This window comes from Nestor notabilis, unplaced genomic scaffold (assembly GCF_000696875.1).
Source record: "Nestor notabilis isolate BGI_N333 unplaced genomic scaffold, ASM69687v1 scaffold7992, whole genome shotgun sequence".
Classification (NCBI taxonomy): Eukaryota; Metazoa; Chordata; class Aves; order Psittaciformes; family Psittacidae; genus Nestor; species Nestor notabilis.
Genome location: NW_009918680.1, coordinates 10,681 through 33,587, shown reverse-complemented (window position 1 = coordinate 33,587; position 22,907 = coordinate 10,681). Strand labels below are relative to the sequence as shown.

Genomic DNA, 22,907 nt, shown 5'->3' with positions numbered 1-22,907 from the left:
TTTTCTGGGGACGTCGTTACATGTAAAATCATCTCGAGCGCGGTTTCAGTTTGAGATACGTGCGAGAGAGCTAGGGAGATGTGTCAGAGCTTGTTACTCAGGGTAAATTAGGTAATTTTTAGCTGGGTAATGTGCTAATCTTTAAACCTTTATGTTTTTAAATCCTGCGTATGCCTGGTCTCTTCATACAAAAGTGTATTTTGCTTGTTTCTTCTCGTCGTCTTCAGTCTGAAGCCTTATGTAGGTCAGGCTTGGCTTAAGCAGATTTCCTGAACCTGCGTCAGCTTAAGCTGAAGGAATTTTAATAAACCCTCCCTTGTAGGCGTGGGCCTAAATGAGACTAGCCTAGTTAAGCCTGATCTTTTTCTGTTTGTGAAAAAGAGCTGAGCAGAGCTAGGGACTGCATGGTGGCTTCAGAAACGGCTTCCTTAATTCAAAGATAACAATGGTTGGGAAGGCCAGATCTTCTAATTTTACCTTATCTGAAAAGCTCGATTTGCTAAAACTCGTGAAGCCGTACGTTAAAATTCTCGAGGAACATACCAATAAGCATTCTGTAATAGTGGAAAAAAACAAATGCTGGGATATCATAGCTGATAACTACAATGCCATCGGAGTAGATCGCCCTCCTCGTACCGCACAGGGCCTGCGCACGCTGTACAAGAGGCTCAAAGAATATGCCAAACAGGAGCTATTGCAGCAAAAGGAGACTCACTCAGATTGTAAAAGCAGCATTTCCGAGCCAACCAAGAAAGTTGTGGAGATGATTCCACAGATTTCCAATGTGTGTTTAAGAGACAGGAGCGGTGTTCAAAGGTGAGACGATTCTTTTTATTTTGTTACTGAATGAAAAGTATGGCGCCTCCTATCTACTCTGTAACTCTTTGCTTGTGGTCAGGCTCCTAGAGGCAATGCGTAGCTGAGAAAAGCCCCCAATGGGGAACAATGACAAAATAATACTGCTTTTGTTTTATGGGAAGCTTTATGGTGACTTAGCACTGCATTCATTTTTTTTTTCAGCTCTCTTTCAAAGCCTGTTTCAGAGTCTTTGTCATACTCTGGAAAGTGAGGGTTAAGAGAGAAGCAAGAGAAATAGTAGCTCCAACCTCGACCCCTCCCCTACCTTTTAATAGGCAGATTATTCAAACACGGGGAAAGTGATGGCAATTCTCCTCCATTTAAGGTAATACCGCAGTCATTTTGCAACATATGCAACTGTTACCAGTTTATTGATAATTATTAATAAAGTTAGTTCACAGGGCTAAGAAAGCTTGGCTTGTACACCTTTTGCCTCTCATTTACTCTGTTTGCATGTTTTGTTTTAACTGATCCCAGTCCTTTTAAAAAAACAATAAAATTGCCTCCCCATACCACAGTGCCTTTGTGAGTGCAAATGTTTTGGGTTTTTCAAATTATACTTTTCTTGCATGGACGGTGGTTCCCTGGAACTGGAGCAAAGCTAACTGCAGTCTAAACTCCAAGCAGTTCTGTATCATTCGATAGGTAAATACAGAGAGAAACTGAGAGGTGCAGTACTACAAGTTTTCTTTTTTTGTAGGTAGTTTTTTTTCCTGCTGTTCAGTAAAGTGAGACACACTGTCTAGGTTTGAGCCAGACATAATACAGGCAGGCAGCATGCAGGCTTTCTTGCACAGCTGGCTAATACCCCTCATATCTGACTTGCAACACTCTGCTGGTTCTGTATTGGTCCTTGAGGGATCAAAAAATGCCCGGGTCAGGTTTTGGTTCCTCCAGACACAAAAGTAAGCTGGGGAAGAGGAAAAAAAGAAGACAAGTAACTCCCAAGCAACCTTAAGAAAGCTCTGATTTTTCTTATTTTCCCAAGCAGATTAATGGGAAGCAAACTTTCCGTATTTTAGCCAGATACAGTGATAGTCGGTGCAGCAGCGTAACGCTCTAAGAAAAGCTGGCATGCGCACACGGGCTGAATTGGATTCATGGTGCCACTGGTTGAACTGAATGGTAACAATTGTCTAAATCCCAACATGCCAGATGCTCTAAAAATATGCTGTTGTGGGTCCTTTGCGTAAAGAAGTCTGAAGCAACTGGGCTGTGCTGCAGCTCCTGGTGAATGCCCCTGGAGGAACCGTTCCAAAGAATTCTCTGGAACAAAACAAGGCTTTTAATTGCGCTAATAAAGGTTGCAGTGTCTTGACTACCAACTTTTGTAAGGAGGAAAAAAAACCAGTGTGAGAACTTTGGTTTGTAGATCAGCTTATAAAAAGCACTGACGCTTTTCGTGAATGATTAAGAGCTAATGATCTCCATAGTTTGTCTCCTATAATTTAAACATTTTTTGCAGTCCCTTATGGGTCTGGGAACATTGACTTGGTTACTGCCTACCCACAATGGTTTTTCCTGGGAACAGCCAATACACTATGCGCTAAGGAAAAGAATATAATTAAAAAGATGATTATTTTTTTTCCTTGCCCAAATACATCATTATTTGATAGTTCTAATTTTAACTCTGAGTGGCATTTTATCCAAATTTTCCAACCCCTGTACTGGGTTTTAACTCACCAGGATGTGGCTCAGGTTTTGTAGGAGGGGAATACAACTTGAACAACAATGAATCCCAATCCTTAATCGCACCTTTAAGCAATTTCTAGCTCCCTGTGATTAAACAAAACCTGGTGAATCACCAGTGCCTGCAGGGTTATAAACACCATCCCCCAGTTGTGGTAACTGTTGTTTGTCTTTCCTTCAGTCAAGTTGTCAGAAACAACATTAGTAACCACCGTACAGGCGGCTCTTTTGTTTCTCAATTCCTTCATTCTCTCTTTGCTGTCTAATTGTTTTTCCTCTTAAGAGACTGACTAAGGAAAAAAAAAAAAAAAAAGGCAGCTTCATCAGAGTTACCTGAAGATTTGGTAATTTTCTGGTTCTGTGTGGGTCATACTTTAAGAGATGGATTTTTCACTGTTTGGAGGCTCTAGTCTATGTTCAACTAAATCTTACCTATCTTTCTTCTCTTTAACCTCTCTCACTTTCTCTTTCTGCTCTCTCTGTTTCCCTTTGTCAGAATGACCTGCTTCTCCTGCTGGTTGTTTCCACTTTTCTCAGGCTAGAAGCTGGCCAGGAGCCAGCAAATAAGGAGGAGGGAAGCTGTGTTAGAAGCTGCGGTTGTCAAGAGGGGGAAACCCAGAATTCCAGTCAGCACTGGGGAAAACAAGTGAAAATTTGTGTGCAGGATAATACTTCCGATGCTCAATGAGAGGAGTAAAAGGAATGTGAGAAAGAAATATATAGTAAAAAGTGAAGCTTTGTGGCATGAGGAGGAGGGAGTAAGGTGATCTAATTGATTCTATATAGGCAGCTCAGGTAACAGTCAATAGAGTTAAGATTATCCTAGCATTTTCTTTGGAGAATAAATGAAAGGTCCATTTTCAATATTTGCTTCAGATAGACCTTTTTTTTTTTTTTTTTTTGTTTAAATCTTCAGTTAAAATAGTTTGGGTGGTTGACAGGATTGATTTTTGGCAGACACATTACTCTGACCCTGTTGAATGATTTTGCAATTGAGCATTTAGACTCCTTCATACTTTTAGTCTAGAAAATGCACTTTCATGTTAACGGGTGGCAAGCTAGATCTGGGTCCTTCAGAAACTGCAACCATGACTGCTTATTTCTTTTAAACCAAGAGTTTTGAAGACCATGGGAGATGCAGAAGAGATGATCATACCACCTTTTGATTAAGGAGTTAGTGCATTTAAACGAGAAGTAAGGTGTACAAATTCAATTTCTCTTTGCTTCTGGGAATTTGAACCCACATCTACTGCTAACCAGGCCAGTGTTTTAATAATCAGATAGTGTTTCTCAATTTGTGGATAGTGGGGCTCACAAGGAGTTTAAAAAAACATAAGCAAACATCTCCCACCCCCCAGTTGAATAGATAGCAACTCAGGTCCTCCAGGGTTGGAAAGCATCTGTGAATATTACATTAATCATGGATCCACCCACTGCCTTTAGCTGTTTGCAGCAGCTTATTCTTCAAGGGTTGGGGAATGTATGTCTTTATCTCCAACCACCAGTTAAAGCCTCTGTTACAGGCTGTCAAGGCCATGATGATGCGCTCTACAAAATCAACATGTTCCTGTTCCCATGTTATGCTATACTGCCTTCCCAGTCATGCCGAAAGCATTCTTTGTAGATCTGTACTGTAGAACAGAGCAAGAAGCTGATCTAGCTTTAGAAAGCATAGCCTGAATAAAGGATTGATGTGCAGAAGTGCAGGGTTTCAAACACAACTGATGGTAGAGAAGTGGCAGGAGCAACTTGAGCCATTATTATCATCAAAGCTAACGTAATGTCAAATCATGATTTGAGGTGCTGCTGACTCAGGGCTTTACACAAAGACAGATGAGTCAAGTGGGTGTTGTACTTTTGAAAAGAAATGCACAGAACTGTAGGCTGTTCTTAATGGAAACATTTCTGTGTCTTTTCTTGACGCTTCAGAAGAACATTGACATCACTGATTCAAAGAGAAGGAGCAAGAATTAGCTTGATTCCCTGATCTACTGGCAGGATTGTCGTTTGGGCTCTGGTTTCTTCTCCCAGGGCTCTTTGTGTAATTTTATTCAGTGATTGTTTTACATACCCCCTTACCCCCCAACAAATAAGTACTTGGGTGTGTGAACCAGAAACAGGGAACACATTTTAACAGGAGGAGATGAATAAGTTTGGGAGATGGAAATGTTTCTGTCAAAGTTCACTCAATCTAAATTACTGCCCTTTTAAAATCACATTACATATTATAAACTCTTTCCTCTGTCACTTGCATGATTTGCTGCTGCTTTGTTTTTATTCTTACTTGTCACTAATAGCCCTTCTTGCTTCTCCAGTGTCAGAAGAAGGGCATACCAGAATAGTTCTCTCTTGGCTATACTGCTTTTACAGCAATAGAATCTGGATAAGGCAGGCCTGTGTATGTGCGATGGAAAGAAGGAGGGCTACAGGTGGTGGTCATGTAATGAAGTACAGTCCTAGGCATAGATAGCAGAGTAGTATTTCAAATGAAGCGTTGGTTACTTACAGCCTTTTAAAAACAGTTTTTAATGGATTATTTAAATATGATTTTGTGTGTTCTAGTGCTAGTATCGATAAAGAAACAATTGCTGGTACCAGTTCACCACAGGCAATGTTGGATCACCATCCTGCGACAGTCATGATGGAGTTGCAATCAGAAGAGGATGTCAAACCTCCTCCTTCTTTGATCATAGACTCACAGCAAAATGAGAACTTGGAGCAAGGGGAAGAACACCAACTGGTGCATATAATGGAAAGGTCTCCTTCAACATCAGTATCTTCAGTTGATATGAGAGTGATGATGTCTCCCTCTCCTGTACCGAGAAGAGATGAGTTTTTTAGGCTTGAAGTTGGAGAACGCTTTAGACCAATGTGTGGTTATGACCCACAGATGTTACAAATGCTGAAAGAAGAGCATCAAATAATTTTAGAAAATCAAAGAAAAATTGGTCTTTACGTCCAAGAAAAAAGGGATGGTTTGAAAAGAAAGCAGCAACTGGAAGAAGAACTGTTGCGAACAAAAATCAAAGTAGAGAAGCTGAAGGCAATACGACTACGCCGTGATCTGCCAGAGTACAGCAATATCTAAATATTTTATTACTTCTGTCATATTCTCTGAAATACTTAATAATAAATGCTTTCGCTCCAGCAAAATTGTTCCTGATGTTAATATGGATGGATCAAAATCTGGGCTTGAGAGACGAAAGCATATTTTCCATGTTGTTGTTTATGTACCTTAGAAAAATACCTCATATGGGTTTGAATACACCAACTCTTCTGAAGTATAATTAAATCCTGTACAGTTAAATGTTTCGCTTGATAAAAATCCAAACTTTAAAAATCTTTCCACTTTTCTCTATTTCTCTGTGATGGGCTAATGCAAATTTAGCTCAGTTCTTTTTAAAAATTCTGATCATATGCATTATTTTTTCAAATAATCACCTATCCTTTAATATCTTGATGAAGTTACAGGTTAATACATACGACAAGGAGGAATAAGAGGCTTAAATGTCTTATTCCTTTCAAGTTGGTGAATCTTAGGACAGTGGTGAGATTTTGTTGATCTATCAGCTTGGAAAACAAAGTTACTGGATTGTTATATTTTTTTAATGTTCAGTAGACAGTTGAGTAAATGCACATCTTTTTAAAAGTTGCTACTTCTAATTGTTTCCAGTGGAGAAGTGTTTCCATAGGATGTTATCAGAATAGAGACAGTGAATGCAACGCTTGGTTTTTAACTGCATGCATGTGTAATTTGTGTGTACAGTTACCATGATCGTATATTCAGTTATAGTAATTATACTGGTGATCAACCACAGAAATGTCTAATTTCCTCATTTGCATGCATAATTACTAGAGTGCATGTGCAACCAAGACAGTTGCAGGTGCCTTTGATCAATATCACTATGACTATAAGCTACTGAAATGAAATAGTTTCTGTATGTAAGTAACATGTGACTTGAAAGCAACAGACAATTCTGTGTTATTCTGGGTACCTTTTATAAATGCTGTTGTTCTGGTCTTTCAATTAGTTTCAAATAAAAAGCCCCAAATGAAAAAGACATTGATTCTTCTGTCTGTCCTAGTAGCAGCAGCCTTTTCCTCTGCAGTTATGATCAACATTGATGACTGGAAGAAAAATATCTGGAAAGCTTAAGTCTCAGGTGATTGAGTTCTTCATAATTCTTAGTCTCCTGCCTGTTATGAATGGATCCACAACTGCCTCAGATCTCTGTCTCCTTATTCCCTGTAAGAATACTTTCTCCTTCCTCTAACCTTTAGCACAAGAAAAGGAAATGAAGCACAGCATCAGGGAAAAGGAGAGAACAAAGGAGGTGTAGTTCCTCCTGTGCCTCTCATCTCTGAGGGCCCCAACAGCAGAAAGAACAAAAGCAATAGGGAGGAGAATATTTCTTATTGTGGCTGCTTGTAACTGTCACTTCTGTCATCACTGTTTTCCCAAATTTCCTTCTTTCTTCATTCCCATTGAACCTCAGCCTGTGAGCATGGGGCACTGCTCTGCATCAGCAGACTCTGAATGAGGTAAGCCTCGTACCTCCTTGTTGGTCTTCTGACTGAATCAGGTTACAGGCATAAATGCTTATTAAAAACTGGAGGTTGGAAGTGTTTAAGTTTAATTGAGGCTAGTGGAGCTTAAAGAATTGTAGTTAAAATTTTATGATAGTGATACTAGAGAAATAATCTTGACTGTCGGTGCCCAGGTTTAACAGGTTACAGGTAGGAAGAGTAGAGGAAACAAGTCTTTTGTCTACAAACTGAGTAAAATACAGACATTGAAAACAGATGTTGTCAGTATGGAGTTCTGCGATACATTTCCAGTTGATTTCTAGGGAAGAGTGTGCTGTAAGTGTTTGTTTTGTTGGGGAATTTTTGCATGTGCTGAGAGTGATGATGCCTGAATAAGTGGCCTCTGTTTCTGTACAGTCCTTGGCTTTCTGCTGTATTTTTCAGTTCAAGGATATTGACCTGTTTTTGTGTAGCTGGAAGCACTTCAGTGAGATACTCACTTCCCTGAGTTTGCAAGAGTCAAAATATTTGCTTTAATAAATAAATAAATAAGGATTTATTTGTTCTACTTCTCAGAAATGGGAAACAGATCTAAATTCTCTGCACTCATTGTATAATTTGGAAATGCCTGATCTTATCCTTTCAGTTACAAACCAGAATTCTGCTTTCCAGTGGTAAGGAATTAATTGCTATTTATTGTTTCTGTCCTTACATATTAAGGAAATGAACAAGTTTTGAATATTTCAGAAAATAAATTCCAATGTGGCTCATCGTCTTGCAGTGGTTTTGTACTGTAGCTAGTCTTATGATGGCTATCAAAATGCTCTAGAGACTTTAGAATATTTTCTGCTGAATTCTCCTTGAGCTAGATGAAGAGGTGACCTCCAGGATTTCTACTGGCATGGTATTTTTATTTTGAGGACTAGAACCAGAGGAAATCCCAGTCTGTGAAAGCTTATAGTCCTTCCTGAACTAGCAGGCAAAGTAGAAGCAAAAATAGGATTCTGGGTAGAGCAAAGTCTCCCTTGTATTCTTGATACTGGAAGGGGAAGGATGCAAATGAGTAAAGAAATAAAATACACCAGCCTGGTGAGAAATGTCTCCTTATAATCAGCTTTCTTCCATGGTTGCTTATTCTGGCTTTGTCTCACTTGTTAACGGAAGGCCTTTCATTCTTAACTGCAGGCAGCAACTGTAGTTCAGAGATGTGAACTAGAGATGCATCATGCATCTCATTTGCTTTGTTCTCCACGTGATTCTTTTCGGTTTAGGGGAGCTTGGGGTGAGGGGAGACATCTCTTGAGTCCCTGTGAAACTTGCTTGTTTCTTTACCAGTGACATGACATTTATTTTCTTTCACTACAGAAATGTTTCTGCCTTACTGACATTCTATTCCTCCGTGCATGTAATATGGTGCTAGCTATATACTATACCTTTCCGTGCTGGTGGATCTGCATTTCTTTCTCACTCCACATCTGCTTTACAGTATCAGGTTATCTGTCTGAGTCAGACTTCTCACTTCTCAGTGCCTGTTCCTGTTTTTTTTTTCCATGTATTCTTAATGCGGATACATGCACCACAGTTGTGGCTAGGCCTTCTGGACCTCGAAGTGCTATAAATTTTTACTGTTCCAGCACATGATAGTCTGTTAGCATGTTTGAAAGGGATGGTAGGAAGACCTGCTCTCCTTCCTCCCTGTTCTTATCCTCTTATTCCCTTCACTACATCTGGCAGTGCCATTCCTTGTCTGCATATTTATAATCTACATAGTACAAGCAGAGTAATTTTAGGCAAGGACAAATTTCTGCCATATGTTCATGTCCTTCTACTAAGATAACTGAAATAAACAGGCTTCAGGAGGAATTTAATTCCCAACAGCTAATAGACTTATACGTAGGATTAACAAACTGTAACTATGATAACTCTGTGATAATTGTGATAGCATCTTGTATAACTTCATCTATGTGAGTAATTGCGTAATGATGAGTCTATAATTTTGTCGGTTGCTCCCTAATTACCTTTCTTTTCTTGTTCCTCCCTGCTTTCCCCAGTAAGGTTTCGACTCCTGTGGAATCATCTCAGTTGGTGTGCTTGCCTTAGGTCAGAATTCTTAACAGGTAAAAATGGTGGGAGAGAGAAGTACTCCAAGATCAGGAGAGATTACTTACAGCTACTCTTGCTTGTCATACTTCTATTTTCTAACATCTTCCATCTCACTAGGTTCAATTCCTTTCTTTCATTTATATTTCTCAGATTTTCCAACTTGGGATTTTTCCCCCCCATACAATGAAAATGCACAGAGCTTGCATACTATCTTTTTTGGGCAGTCTTTGTGTCTGCTGGATTTCCAGTAAGCAAAGCCAGTAAATTGCTTATAATTAAAAGAGAATTGTTTCCAAGTGGGAGTTAAAAATGAGGAACAAATGAGGAATTGTGATACCCAGGCTGGCTGGCTAAGCTGTCATTTACAGTAGTTAAAATAATAGTCTGTTAGCTGGGTGTGTAACACATGGCGAAATTTCAGTCATTCTGTGACCTATGTTTCTCTGTTTGACCTCTGCTAAAAATGAAAGCATTTGCCTTGATGTCGCCCAAGTTGCCTGTGTAGTGATGGTTGCTCTTAAAGGGCATCCAGTTTGTCTGGGCAAATTTTCTTCCCTAGAAAGATAAAATTTCCTGAAGTTTTATTGAATACCAGCTAACAAAATTAGTATCTGTGATTTTTTCCCTGTAAAACCTACAGTTCAGTACTAAAGTAGTTGAAAACCTTGTTTGTGATGTGTGTGTGAGGGGAGGTGGATGGGCGTCAGAGAACCCAAGGAAGGCTCAGCTGTCTGCAGGCATTGGCATTCCCCACTGCCCGTGCCTTCCCTCCATGCTATGGGATTTTAACACTATTTTATCCTAGTGATTACACGGAATGATTTGTTGATGTATCCAAACATCTCCAAGTGAACACAACACCTTGTTTGGCTTGATATTACTCACGCAAGAAGAATATCCTATAATTTTAATTGAATACTTAATCATCAGTTACTCCACATGATTTATGTTTTCTGTTTGTTGTTTAGCAAAACTGCAGACTTGAAAAATCATACCTAATTTTTTGCATTTTATGCATGCAAAAAGAATTTGTTAAAAAAAAAGTTACTGTTTCCTCGCCATTTCCTCCTGGCTCTTGATTTTCATCTATAGTTAGCATAATCACAATCATTAGCATAATTTAACATAAATGTAAGATGACAAGTAATTCCACTAATGATGGTGCCCTCCATACTCAGTTGATGTCAGGACCCAGTCTGGTTAAGGTTCAGTCATTTTGTTCACCGTATTCTGTGCATCACCGTTTGCTTACTTTGTATGTCTTTATATGATTCTTGTCTGCATTGCTAAGTGCTTTCTCAAAATAAGACAATTTTCAAAGTTCAGAACATTCTGCAACTTGAAATAAGTCAATCAGCTTATAAATGACTGATTTTTATTATTTTCTTTTTTAGCTTTAATTTTGCAGTGAAACAGTACGACAAGATGTTTGTCTAGTTTAGGGATGGGGAAGGAAGATTTTGGACTGCCTGTGCTTAGTTACTACATCATGATCTGTCTTCTGTATTGTATCAGATAAAAACTACTGCAGTAGTCTTGAGTTGTATCTATTATTAATCACTGAAGGTGTCATGTGAAAGTAATTTATCATAACTCAGCTGCAGTTTGCAGGTAAATTTTATTTAGCCCACTTGTCATACTATTAAGAATACCATTTTGTGGAGTCAAAACATTTATGTGTGGCAGGTACCAGAAATACAGGATTAAAATTGTGTGTGTATAAAGTTACTATTACTATTGATACATTCTCCATTGTAATATGGAATTCACTTAGGGGTGCACTGTTTTGCATTGTAAGGAAGCTTTGGCAGTAGATTGTACATCATGATGGACTTCCAGATGACATTAATAGCATCAGTTATCAGTTTGGCCAAGCTACTTTATACTGATTTACCTCAGGCTGTAATGTGTGTGTTCTATAAATGCTTTTGTGTTTATTCATGTCTCAGGTTTTCTCTGTGTTTGGATATATTGAATTTTGATCAATATATCAATTTTGATCCTTCGTAGTGTTCTAGTTTCCCCGTGCTTTTGAGAAAGTACTTGAAATTTGGCATCAAGTTGGTCTTTGGTCATTCCTATAAATACTTGCTCAATTTTGTCTAATTCACAGGTCATTGGCAAACACAGAATTTGGTCATTTTCAGTACAGTTTTGTTACATTTTGGATGTTGTCCCGAATAACTGAATTCTTAGGGAAGCCTGCCCAGCCTGGGCATATTGCACTGTTGAGAGCAGAACAGGGATTTCTCAGCTGTGAATGCTTTGAAAGAAAGAAAGAAAATGTGTCCCTAGTTTTACCACTAACAGGCCAGGCAGCCTCAGTGAGGAAGCCACTTTGTTTAGATCCAGAGAGGGTGACAGATGACAGCAAGGATCTTGAGCACAAGTGCTCGAGGGCAGTAAGGATTTCAAAGCTGTTGGACTATACAGCTGGATAGGTAATGGCCCAGCTCTTCTGCAAAAAGACCAGCAACAGCCTGGAAAATACGATTTGTAGCTCTGTGATTGAGTGCTGCATAGTGAGTGTGCAGAAAAGGACTGATCTAAGCTTGCTTAGGGAATTTAGCTATTGTTGTTTGTGTGAGAAAGAAGCTCACTTTGTACATTTTAGCCAGGGACAAATTCTGTGGAGCAAAGGACATTTTATTTGCAGCTCTGAGAACTTCACAGGGGATATCTCCTCTGTGGCTCAGCTCTAGCTCTCCAAAAAGCTCGGGTTTATCTCTTATATCGTTTACATATTCGTAGTTTTTCCGAGAATAGGCGGCACGTATTACAATTAGTTCCAGGAATTCATTATCCTAAGTCTCTTCCCTTCGGCGCTTGCGCATTGCCCTCTGGTGGTCCTGGGCTGGGGTCGCTGGGATGAAGTAAGAAGTGTTCCTCACGATGCTCTCGTCACCTTTGGCACAGTTAGTTGCTTCTGCAACCGCAAGACCAGTTGGAACTGGCCATATCAGCGGCTTCCTTCTGTTGCTTTTGCAAGCGTTATTCTTATCTTAGACTCAAGATAAGCCAGGCTAGGTTACCAGAGACTACTTTCCAAAGCTAGGCTGCTGGTTTGCTTACATATCCACATAAAACATTGTAACCTACGCACATTAATATTGCCAAAATTATGAGCATTATACAAATAATTGTGTTAGCTGAAGCAAAATTTCCCCATTCAGTTATTTATTACATTTGTTATAATTATTTCTGCTAGATAAAATCTGTTCCCTTCAGGAGAGTTTTTGTTATATAACTGTGCTAATTTGCACAGTTCAGTTTTGAAAATACCCTGTTCCTAAGTGAACCTTCAGGATGGTACTAAAGATGTTTTTCAACAGTCCAGAAGTTAAATATATTTTGAGTTTCAGATCCTTTTGCTCTGAAGCTGCAGTGGGCATCTGTCAGGACGTTTCAAATCAAATATAGAAGTAAATTTAATCTTTTTTAAAATCTTATCCTCCTCTGATGAATATGCACACTTACATACATACACACACACACATGCCCAGTGAGATATACGTACGGTATGTTGGTAAGAGGAGCTGCACATGCTGCAGAGGCTTTCAGGCAGCATCAAGGGTCAAAGCAGTCCCTTGGGAACAGCAAGTGGAGCCAGTCTGCTGATGGAAAGCTGCCACATCTCCATGTCTTCTAGCGTTTCCTTATATAAGTGGTCTGTTCAGGAACAAAAATAGGCAGGGTTGACACAAAGTAAGCTCTGTTTAAAGACAACCTAAATTTATGGCTCCCTGCATGGAATCATCTTAATAATTTACATTGGAATTTCCATGCAGGTTAAGTTGTATTCCATTTTCTTACATCCAGAGCCAGCAAAGGCAGCACAATAAGCACTGCTTACCTCCACAAGGATCAATTTCTTGTCTTCCCTCCTTCCTCATCTTCACTGTTCCAGTTTTGCTTTCCTAGTAACAATTACAGTTAGAGCTCCAGGGTTTTGTGCTTGGGCCATAAATACTACTTTTCTGCTTGGACTACTGAATGGATTACATTTATGTAAATCAAAGTTATGTAACTTGATTTGGAAAGATTACTTTTTCCCTTTCCAAATATTTCATCAGCCACTCTGCAAGTAATCACTGCTGTAGAACATATGAAAATTCTCAAAAATATGACTCATCCTTTGTGTGCCTCTTTCCAGGGTAACGTCATAAATTTTAAACAGTCCTGTTTAAATAATTTAGGACAGGAATATATTGTGTTTCACGCTTGTGACAGCAGGCATAAGTTTTATTGATTATTTTTATTCTAAGGAGTCTTTATTGTAATCCAGGGAAATCAAAGATGGCCATTAACAAACACAAACAGAACATTAAAAATGTTTTTCCTTCCAATATGTGCTAAACCAGATGTTAATATGTTGGATACGTAATCTTAATAAATCCCTTTCTGCCTCTTGCTCTTTGTTACAGATCTTAAAGTCTTTGCATTTTAGGAACAGAGGTTTTGTACAGCACCAAAATAGTTTTATTTTTAATAAAAAAACCCAATGGAATTAATAGCAAATGCTTAAGAGAATGCCGGCCTACATATTTTTGAAGCACCACATGTGAGTTTAGCTGTGTACCTGCTATACAAAAGGATACATGCTTAGATTCTGAAGGCTGCTTCAAAAATTGCTACAATTAACCTGTGATTGTTTAATAGTCTAATATCTATTTCTTAGTAATTTGGATTGGTTTATAATTTAAATATTGGGAATTTTCCCACTTATATCCCATTTAGACTATCATTTATTGCAATAACATTCAATATTTACAGAGCCGAAGTATGAATGTTGCTTTTTGACATCACTTTGCATTTGTTTTTTGAAGTAAAAGAGCCTTTATTTGACAAATTAATCCAAACAACTTCCAATGTGGATGGCAACATGAAGATGTGTAGTAAACAGTCAACTTGGATGGCACTGGACTGGTTCCCATGTTTTACTGAGCTGATCTGGCTCACTGCACTGAATGATGCCTGCAGCTTTTCAGAATTCTCAATGATGCTGCTTTTTCCTTTGATAATAGGACTTGCACATCCATTTCTGTGGACTTGACAGAAGCTTTCAGCTTGGTTCATTAAATTTTTATTGTGGAAGCTGGAGTCAGTTGGATTTTTAGACAGTTGAGAGGTTTAGGAAGAACAGTTTTCTACCATGGAGCTATAATTTTAGAAGTAATATGCTCTCCATCCTCCCTTCTCTGCAGTTGATAACCTTAAGAGGTAAATTTCATTAAATGGCAGTGAGAGGATTGTTCCTACTTGTTCAAATTAAGTACATCTCCCATCTCTATTATTGCATACAGAAGGTTCCTATTTGAAAAGAAAATTGAGGTTACAAACTCAAGTACCCAATACCTTGCAAATACGCACAACCTGAATCCAGCCTTCTCATGCTTTTGGGTATAGTCATTAATTACATGATTATGGATTATATTTCTGCAGGCTTCCTTGCCAGTTTCAGATCACAGAATGTACTGTGTCTGCTTAGTAAGCCACTGTTCAGTATTTTCTTTCTACCTCCTTGTTCAGTTACAGAGTGATGCCTTGTTTTCAGCACACTGTTCAAACTATTTTGAATTAATTAGCTAGTGTTTTTTTCCTCTGCTCCCCATCATGATAGTATCTGAGTGGTTCTCAGATGTAATTTTCACAACATCCTTGTGAGATAAGAGATTGGTATAATCTCCACTTTTAAGTGGGACTTGAGGCACAGAGAGAATAAAACCCAAAAGCCCTGTTATTACAGAGGGTGCAGACTGAATCAGGCAGGACTGCATTATCTCAGTACAGTTAATCTTTCCAAACCACAACTTCCAGTTGCACCTGTTAGTGTTCGCCTTTACTACAAATGAGACTGAATCGGAAGGCAGGCGCTCAGACAAACGTTTACTGCTGAAAGTTGGGGTTAAATGACTTTCCTTACTCCACAGAGAAACTGTAGAAGACATGCAAGTAAATTCCAGTTCTCTAAGGCACTAAGGGAGATTTTGGTTAGACATTACAAAAAAATTTTAATAAAAAAAGGTGCTGAGGCACTGGCACAGGTTGCCCAGAGGAGCTGTGGCTGCCCCATCCCTGGCAGTGTTCAAGGCCAGGTTGGACACAGGGGCTTGGAGCAACCTGCTCTAGTGGAAGGCGTCCCTAGTGGAAGGTTTGAACTAGGTGATCTTTGAAGTCCCTTCCAACCCAAACCATTTTATGATTCTATGATTCCGCTTATCTAACCTCAAGAGTGGACCTTCTGTCCTCAGGAGGATTGGAGGAGGAGTCTTGGCCTCTTTCATCATACACCTTTTGCAGCTCAGGGGTCATGTAGGCAGCAGCAGGCTCTTTTGCCACTGCCAAGAAGTTCTGTTCTCTGCACTGACTGAGCAAGAGGTCCTGTGGCAATGTAGTGCAGCATGTTTTCTGTCAAGACTTTATCGTGAATGCGTATGCACTATAGGCAGATCAGGTCACTAGAACAGTCATCTTTTTGACATCTCCACTTCAGCTCAACTTCACAACCTTAAATCTTAATGGAAGCTGGGATTTGGGGATGGGGCGGGGGGTGAGTGACATAGTTTTGTACCACAAGGTTGTAGATGTTAATCTTCTGGCTTTTAGAGAAAATTAACATTTCTAAACAGATTGTTCCATATAATTTTATGTTTTCATCTACATAAGACAGACAAGGTTGAAAGCCTTGTCTTTACCCTTTTGGGGTAATAAAGTGAATTACTGCATTAAGAGGTCACTGAATTCAGTGTAGACTATTAATACAGTGACTTGCAGTGTTTTGCCCAGTGAGTTTTGCACGTGTTTGCTGACAATACTGAAAGATTGAAGATTGTTCAGGTTGAAGAGCAGAATGTAACAATGATCCAAGCTTTAGCTCCTGCTTTGCCTTCACCACCTTGTCCACTAGAAATTATTTGCCTGATTCTGGGCTTTCTACAAGTCCTAAACTCAGAATTTCTTTGGGTTAGTCTTGCAGGTTGTGATCAGTCAAATGGATCCAGTTCAAAAGCTTAATTGCCTTCATCTCTTCTGTGGCACCTACATCTCCCCTTGCAGCCCTACCCAACTGGAGAATGGCAGAATCCGGTTCTGTAAGATAATACAGAACAGTGTAACAATACAGGAGTTTCGTGTACCTTTTAGACTAACTGAATTGGGGAAAAAGTTGAACTAGAAGGCTGCAGGAAGAGGAGTGGGACCTGCCTAGCAGGAGGTTGAGTAGCTCTGAGTGCCCTTCATGTCTTTGTGCAGCCAGTGCCCTTCTGGGCTCACCTGCTTTCATGTTTTATGTTGCAATGCCATGTTGTCCTTAGCTGGTTTCTTCACTTTATTTTCTACCTCACTGCCTAATCAGCTCCTGTTCTCATTTCTTCCTTCCAAGTCTTCCCTTGATTTCCCTTGATAGCTTTCAGCCATATGTTTTTTTAGCGAACCTTGAATTTTGAGGCTTAGAGACAAGGGGCAGTAAGTTTTTTTTGTGCCAGTTCCTGCTCAGAAATTGCAACTCTTTCTCTCTGCTCCTTAACTCTTATACTGCACTCTGGTCCCATTCTGCCCCAGTGCTTCTCCCCAACCCTCCTCCTAACATAATCTACCTTCTACTGTTTTTCCCCCTGCCTTTCCTTGTGCACCCTGCTTCCAGCTCAGACCCAGTTGTCAATTTTCCACTGGTTTAACATCAGCCTTCCTTTCCAGCAGTAGTCTTCCTTTTAAGGTTTCTTCTCCCAAATTGCTCTTCCTTGGAGCTGGTCCTTGTCCCTCTGGCATCTTTCCTTGTTTGGTGTCTGGAGGGGAGATGATGTCCCTGAAGGAGAGGGACAAGAAAAAGTTCCTTGCTGGTATACTTGGAAGAGACCCAGCTTTGGTCTGAGCACTTTGGTCTGTGACTACAGAGAAAGCTATTCTCAGCCTCAGTTAGAGCATGTCCAGTGTATAATCCCCAGGAAATTAAGCTGCAGAGAATGTGCAGACTGCATTTATTTCCAAGAGCTTTTAGCTTTTGGGAATGAAAAAAAGTTTTACCCCAGCCAAAAGAAAAAAAACAACAAAACAGTTCTATCTTCTCTCCAGATTTTTAGATTCTTCTCTGGAGTATTGACTTGTTAGAGCTTCTACAAGGAATCATCGTTTATCATGGCTAAACCCGCATTAATCTGTGATTTTTATTCTCATAAACAGTGTTTTTTCTTTCACTAAAAGTTTTCATGGACATGGTGTATGTGTGTGAATGTGTGCACTTAAAGTGAGACAGCTAACGCTGTGGTGTCCAATGGACTGGTGAAGGCCTGGCAAAATTGTCAGCTATGTGAAATAAGATCTACTAATGAAGATCCTTATAGAAATGCACATTCAGCAATTTAGAGGCTAGTTTGATTGGAGTTTCAGATAAAAGATAAGCCTATAAGGTGACTTTAAACCAGATGTTTAAAAATATTTTAAAATTTTGATCATTTGCATTTTTGTTTAAAAATAATTTTGGGTGTAAAACAATGATGTGTTTTTCAAAGAAAATATTCCTGTTTGAAATATCAGTCTTTAGGTGAGTTTATAATGATGCTGATATGTGTGAGATAAATTACATACACATTTTGTGTTTGATAGAGGGGTACAAAGCACTGGGTTGTGATACAGCTAGTCAGATGTAATCCCAGCTGTCATTGAGTCATATGGTTTTATGGCAAGTCAGATTGACTCTTGCTGGTTGCACTCCTCATAAAACACAGAAGTGCTGTGAGAAGTGTTATTACATATTTTGCCATCTTCGAGGCACACTAATATACATTTACATGTTGCTTAATATTAAGCTTATCATTAGACTGAAATTGCTTTGCAAATGAAGGATAATGCTGTCTCTGTCTTACACTTCTTTAAATATTCCTGAGATATCTTAGGAGTGTTTAACATACAGATCTTTCATTTGGAATAAGACATTTAACTACTATGTAAACATCTGTTCTCTAAATGTTATGAATTAATTTGATTAGGAACTTCCTCTGCTCAGAAGACAGAAATGATGTTGGCTCTGCGGGGCAGATCCATGGCACCCGTACAGAGGGGCTGCAGAGACTGCAGCAAGGCACTGCCGTCGATTTGTGCCTGTGATTCTTTCAGAGCCCAAATCTCCTTTTACCTAAGTCTACATTTGTTGCTCTGTCTCCCTCTCTTTTTATATTATTCCTTAGCACTGGAGAGTGCAACTTGAATCGAAGTTGTCTAATTTGTAGGGTTTGCATTGTGACAGTGCTTTTTATTTAGAAGATTCAGAGCAGTTAAGGGAAAACTCCACATTGTTCCATGCATATTTACAGCATGGAAGTTCAGGTACAGAGGTGCTGGGTAACTCAGGTCCCAGGATTTCAGAATCACCCCAGTCTAACAGTAGCTGTCACAAAAAAGGCGCAGTCTTCCAGTATCCTTGTTCCAAACCACACATATCCCTTTCTTGTATTGACTGTAGTTGCTGGTGGGAATCCTTGAGCTGGCTTACCTGCAGCTGGTGGATGAAAAGCAGAGGGGCAGAGGGAAGGAAGGGTGAGCTCGTGGGCTTTGGCAACAGCCTGCAGTCGGATGGGGTTAAGCCATCCATTATACCATACCTCAAGTTGCGGTGTCTAGTGCCCTGCTCACTGGAGCATGCTGCACTGCTTGCTGTAACACATACTTACAGTGCTGCAAGCTGGAGCGTATAGTCTGCTAAAAATGCATGTTTGAGTTACCTTTTGTAGTCTTTCATAATTGTGCCTTCTTGGTGCACTGGGAGTAACCTTACACACTTAATCGATGCGTTTTCTCTAAATTCTGCTCATCAGAAACTGGTTAAACTAGTTTGCCTTTCCAAAGCTCTCCCCCCACCCCCTCCTGTTCCCTCTCCTGGATCCTGTCCCACTTTCTGTAAATCATCACCTTCCTGAGGCTGCTGAAACTTTTCCTCATACCAACTAGGCTATAGTTTATATCTTAAAACTTAAACCCTTGCTTTCTCAAACAGAGAGAGAAAGCTTTTTAATTTGTGGAAGCTTTTCAAAACCTTTTTATCCATGTCTTTAAAGTTCCCAAGCCCTTCATTCGGGAAGGAAACACATGCCGCTTGCTAGACTTTCTTCATGGTTAAGAAAACTGCACTCCCAGGCTGGGCAGTTTGCTGTTTGGGAGCAAAATGAGCAGACATGGTTTCCTGATCTTTCTCATATGTGGTGTACTCATGGTTTCTGTTACTTATTATTTTCAGTCCAAACTGATTAACAGCAGAGCTCAGAATTACAATCACAGTTTGTCTTTCAGGCAAACCCAGCTCTATTTAAGATACTGTCTACGGTCAGTGAGCAGCAAGGCGTTTACCATTGAAACCATTGCTCTCTGTCCCCTTGTATCAAACACTGAACTTAGTCCCCATGTGTAATTTAAATTCCAGTCTCATTAAAATTCCTGAAAAGTTCCTGACACTGTATTTATCGAGTTTGGATATTCTGCTATTGCATTGAAGTAAATCTATGAAGTTACATAGGTGTGATGCTGAGTACAGACAAAAATGATAAGATAAAAAGAAGGTTGAATGCAAGTACCTAATCAGCACTGTTGGTGAACAGGTTTAGGTTTTCTATTCAAGGAAATTCTATGGAAGATAATGTTTAGAGGAGGTAATTATTTTCACATAAAAATGTTTAACTAAAAGAAAAAAAAAGAAAAATAGCACTTTCACATGAAACTGTGCTGTCATCATAGGTAAAAGGATAATACTTTATGTAGCATAGAAAGAAATCATTCTTGGATATTTTTATAAACAGAAATTATAGTAATTCAGAAGACAAATTGAAGGAAGAAATCTGAGCATTTCAGAAGCTGTTATTTTTCAGTTTTCCCATAGGAACGTGGTAGTGCCCAACTTGCTTCTCACTGGGGGCAGGTTGCTTTGGAAATCCTTTTTGGCAAAAGTCACTATTACAAAATGCTATCAGTTTTCAGCTCTGTTTCTGTATTACTGGGTTTCTTATTATTTCAGACGAAGTAGGGATAAGAAGAGTTGGATGAATTGTTACTGACCTGAAAGTTAATCTACTGGCGATTCAGTAACACCACACAGGACTAGCTAAGTAAAAGAGCAATGAGCATAAAACAGATCTCAGGGGTCACCAAACTCATGTGGGAGGTCAGTGGAAGAGATCAGGAGATGGTAGTTTATTTATGGATGGCCACCCTTCAGGAGAGAAGAAGAAAGTGCTGCAATGAAATCTCCAGTTCTTGCAGTAACAGTTACTTAAAATCTTAATAGGAGGAAAGAAGTTGCTGATTAAACAGAGGATCCATTTGAAAAGCAAATAGAAAATACTCTGTATTTGTCTTGTTTACAGTTAGAAACTCAATATAGAATCAAAATCGTCTTTTGTATTTTTAGCAGGGTTTGGGTTTTCTCTCCCCCCCATCCCCTTTGCTCCTGTAAATCTTATCACTTGTGATTACTGAAGATCCAATAGAGCTCTTGTACCTTTTTGCAAAACTGCAAGGATTTATTCTTGTTCTCTGGCTCGTTTCCCAGGTTTCATCTACAAAGAATCCCCTACATTTCAGAGAGAGCTGCTCTGTTCTGTTTTCTCATCCTTCTGCAGTGTGGCAGTGCAGCAGTAGCTGCTCTGTTACTCCTTAGAGATGGGGGCATCTGTTGCATGTAACACTACAGATGATGGCTAATGCCCTGAAGAAGCATCCACCTATGGAAAGTCTTATCTGTGTTAGGCAGTGTGTTAGCATAAAGTTCTATACAGACAAGAAGACTTTCAAAGAGCTTTGGGAAGAAAACTCTTTTCAATAATGCAGCATTTTTTATTTAGGTAATACCTTTTTAGTAAATGCCAGTCTGCAAAACTGCACTCGTTTTAGGCATGTCAGTTATGACGGTTTTGCAGTTTTAAGAATATGTAGACTTGATGTAGAAGTGATAAAGTTGCCTCTTTATTGGACCATTATTGTGAGCAAAAGTTTGCTCTTGCCACTTCTTTAAATACCAGCACTTGGAAATTTTGGAAAGGTTATTCTGTGGCATAAGCACTTTTGTAACAGATTTGTATAGTGTTGAATCCCAGATGGAATCAAAGGAGCAAGCTGATTTAAGCCTTTAACCAGCATGCAAGCGTATTTTGATGAAAATTAGTGCGATTCTCCCTTTGAAGTTGTGCATGTGCTGTAAAGGAATGCTACAGATATTCCTTTAGGTAATGCTGGGCACTTATCTGCCATTACTTATGTCAGGTTTCTGACTCTCAAAAGCATGTGTTTATTTTTAATCGATACTTTAATCAGCTGCTGTCTGTTCTGTTGTGATTTCTTAACCTTATTAGCCTAAATATTTCCTGTTAATATTTACATTTCTGACACTTATAATTAGGTAACTGCTGACAAATCTAAATCAATCTAAGCTAGTAACAACATCTGAGTTGCTGCAAACTCAGGAGATGGTCTGTGTCAAGGTTTGCACAATTACTTATTTTTAAAGGCTGTGAGGAAAGGAGTTGAAATAATCTTTTGCATATTACAGTTACAATTATTCTGCCACTTAGTACTAGTGGCTTCAGCTCCAAATCTGGTTATTGGCCTCCTTTGCTCCCATTCGTGAGATCTGTGTTCCTGTCTTGCTTCAAGAACATTGCCCAGTACTGTCTCACCAGGACCCTGTTTTCATTTTCTCGTATGGTTGTTGCCCTTTTGTGGTTTTTTTTCCAGCCTTTCCTTTTATTCTTTCTCCACTCTCATCATCTTGTATGTGTGTCAGATCAGGAGCTCCTTACTAATGTACCAAGTAACGTGCTTTTCCTGGACGTGCATACTCTCCAAAACAATTTAATGGCTCCTGTTTCAGAATGAGTCCTTACGTGCTGTTCTGTCTCAGTCCAAACCTACCGCAAGCAACCCAGGACAGGAAATACAGCAGGTTGTTTATATAAGATGAATGCATAGATTGTCCTTGATTTGTTTGAAATGCAAATGACTGTACGCTTTGTCAAGAGAACCTGAGATATTCTTTGTTATTTTATTTCCCTTTTAGATGCGCTGTATGTGCCAACATCAGGGACAGCAAAGGAAGAAGCAGCTCAGGAAGAACCTGACTGCCTTGTGAAATATTTCAGTGTTGTGTGGTGTAAGGCATCAAAGAAAAAGCACAAGAAGTGGGAAGGCGATGCTGTTCTTATTACAAAAGGAAAGTCAGTAATATTGAAAGATATGGAAGGCAAAGACATTGGAAGAGGTACTGTAGATTTGCATACTTGTGTAAGTGAACAACTGGCTTAAAATTACTGTGCTTTGAATAACAGAGGCACAGCTTTCTAGATAATTTAGAGTTCTCCATACCACTATCGACCAGAGGATGAAAAAACAGTAAGGTTATTTTGGGGGGTGAGATGGCAAGAAAACGATATTTCTTACATACAAGGCAGATGCATGGGGGAGGCTGGGGCAGGCTGAATAACATTATTCACAGAAGCACCAAATGCTAGTCCAAGGAGAGAATCTGGGAATGAATGGCTGTACTAATTCAGTGGGGATGCCAAATGAGGGCTGAGTAGTTGATTTTAGTTGCTCACATAATGCATTGGAGAAGGTGTTAAAATTAGGGGGGAAATACACAGGTATGTTCTTTGTAGATATTCCAGTCAGTCAGTAGTATGGCAGCTGTGAATGTCAGAGGTTGGATCTGTACTTTTCAGCCAGTCAAACAGCTAAAAATATTATCTTTGTTG

At 39.4% G+C, this 22,907-nt stretch overlaps 1 protein-coding gene across 1 annotated transcript; it reads left to right on the top strand.

Annotated features, from left to right (window-relative positions):
- Window positions 1–375: 375 nt before the first annotated feature.
- On the top strand, window positions 376–5,826 carry FSBP (fibrinogen silencer binding protein). The gene is made up of 2 exons (XM_010009843.1): window positions 376–816; window positions 5,110–5,826. The coding sequence occupies exons 1-2, from the start codon at window positions 446–448 to the stop codon at window positions 5,633–5,635; spliced, it is 897 nt and encodes a 298-aa protein (XP_010008145.1). The 5' UTR covers window positions 376–445; the 3' UTR covers window positions 5,636–5,826.
- The last annotated feature ends 17,081 nt before the right edge of the window (window positions 5,827–22,907 follow it).

Excerpts from the sequence above, each read along its gene's own strand:
- FSBP (XM_010009843.1), top strand. The coding sequence starts at position 446 with ATGGTTGGGAAGGCCAGATCTTCTAATTTTACCTTATCTGAAAAGCTC. Across the intron at positions 817-5,109 it reads GACAGGAGCGGTGTTCAAAG|TGCTAGTATCGATAAAGAAA; the intron begins GTGAGACGATTC and ends TGTGTGTTCTAG.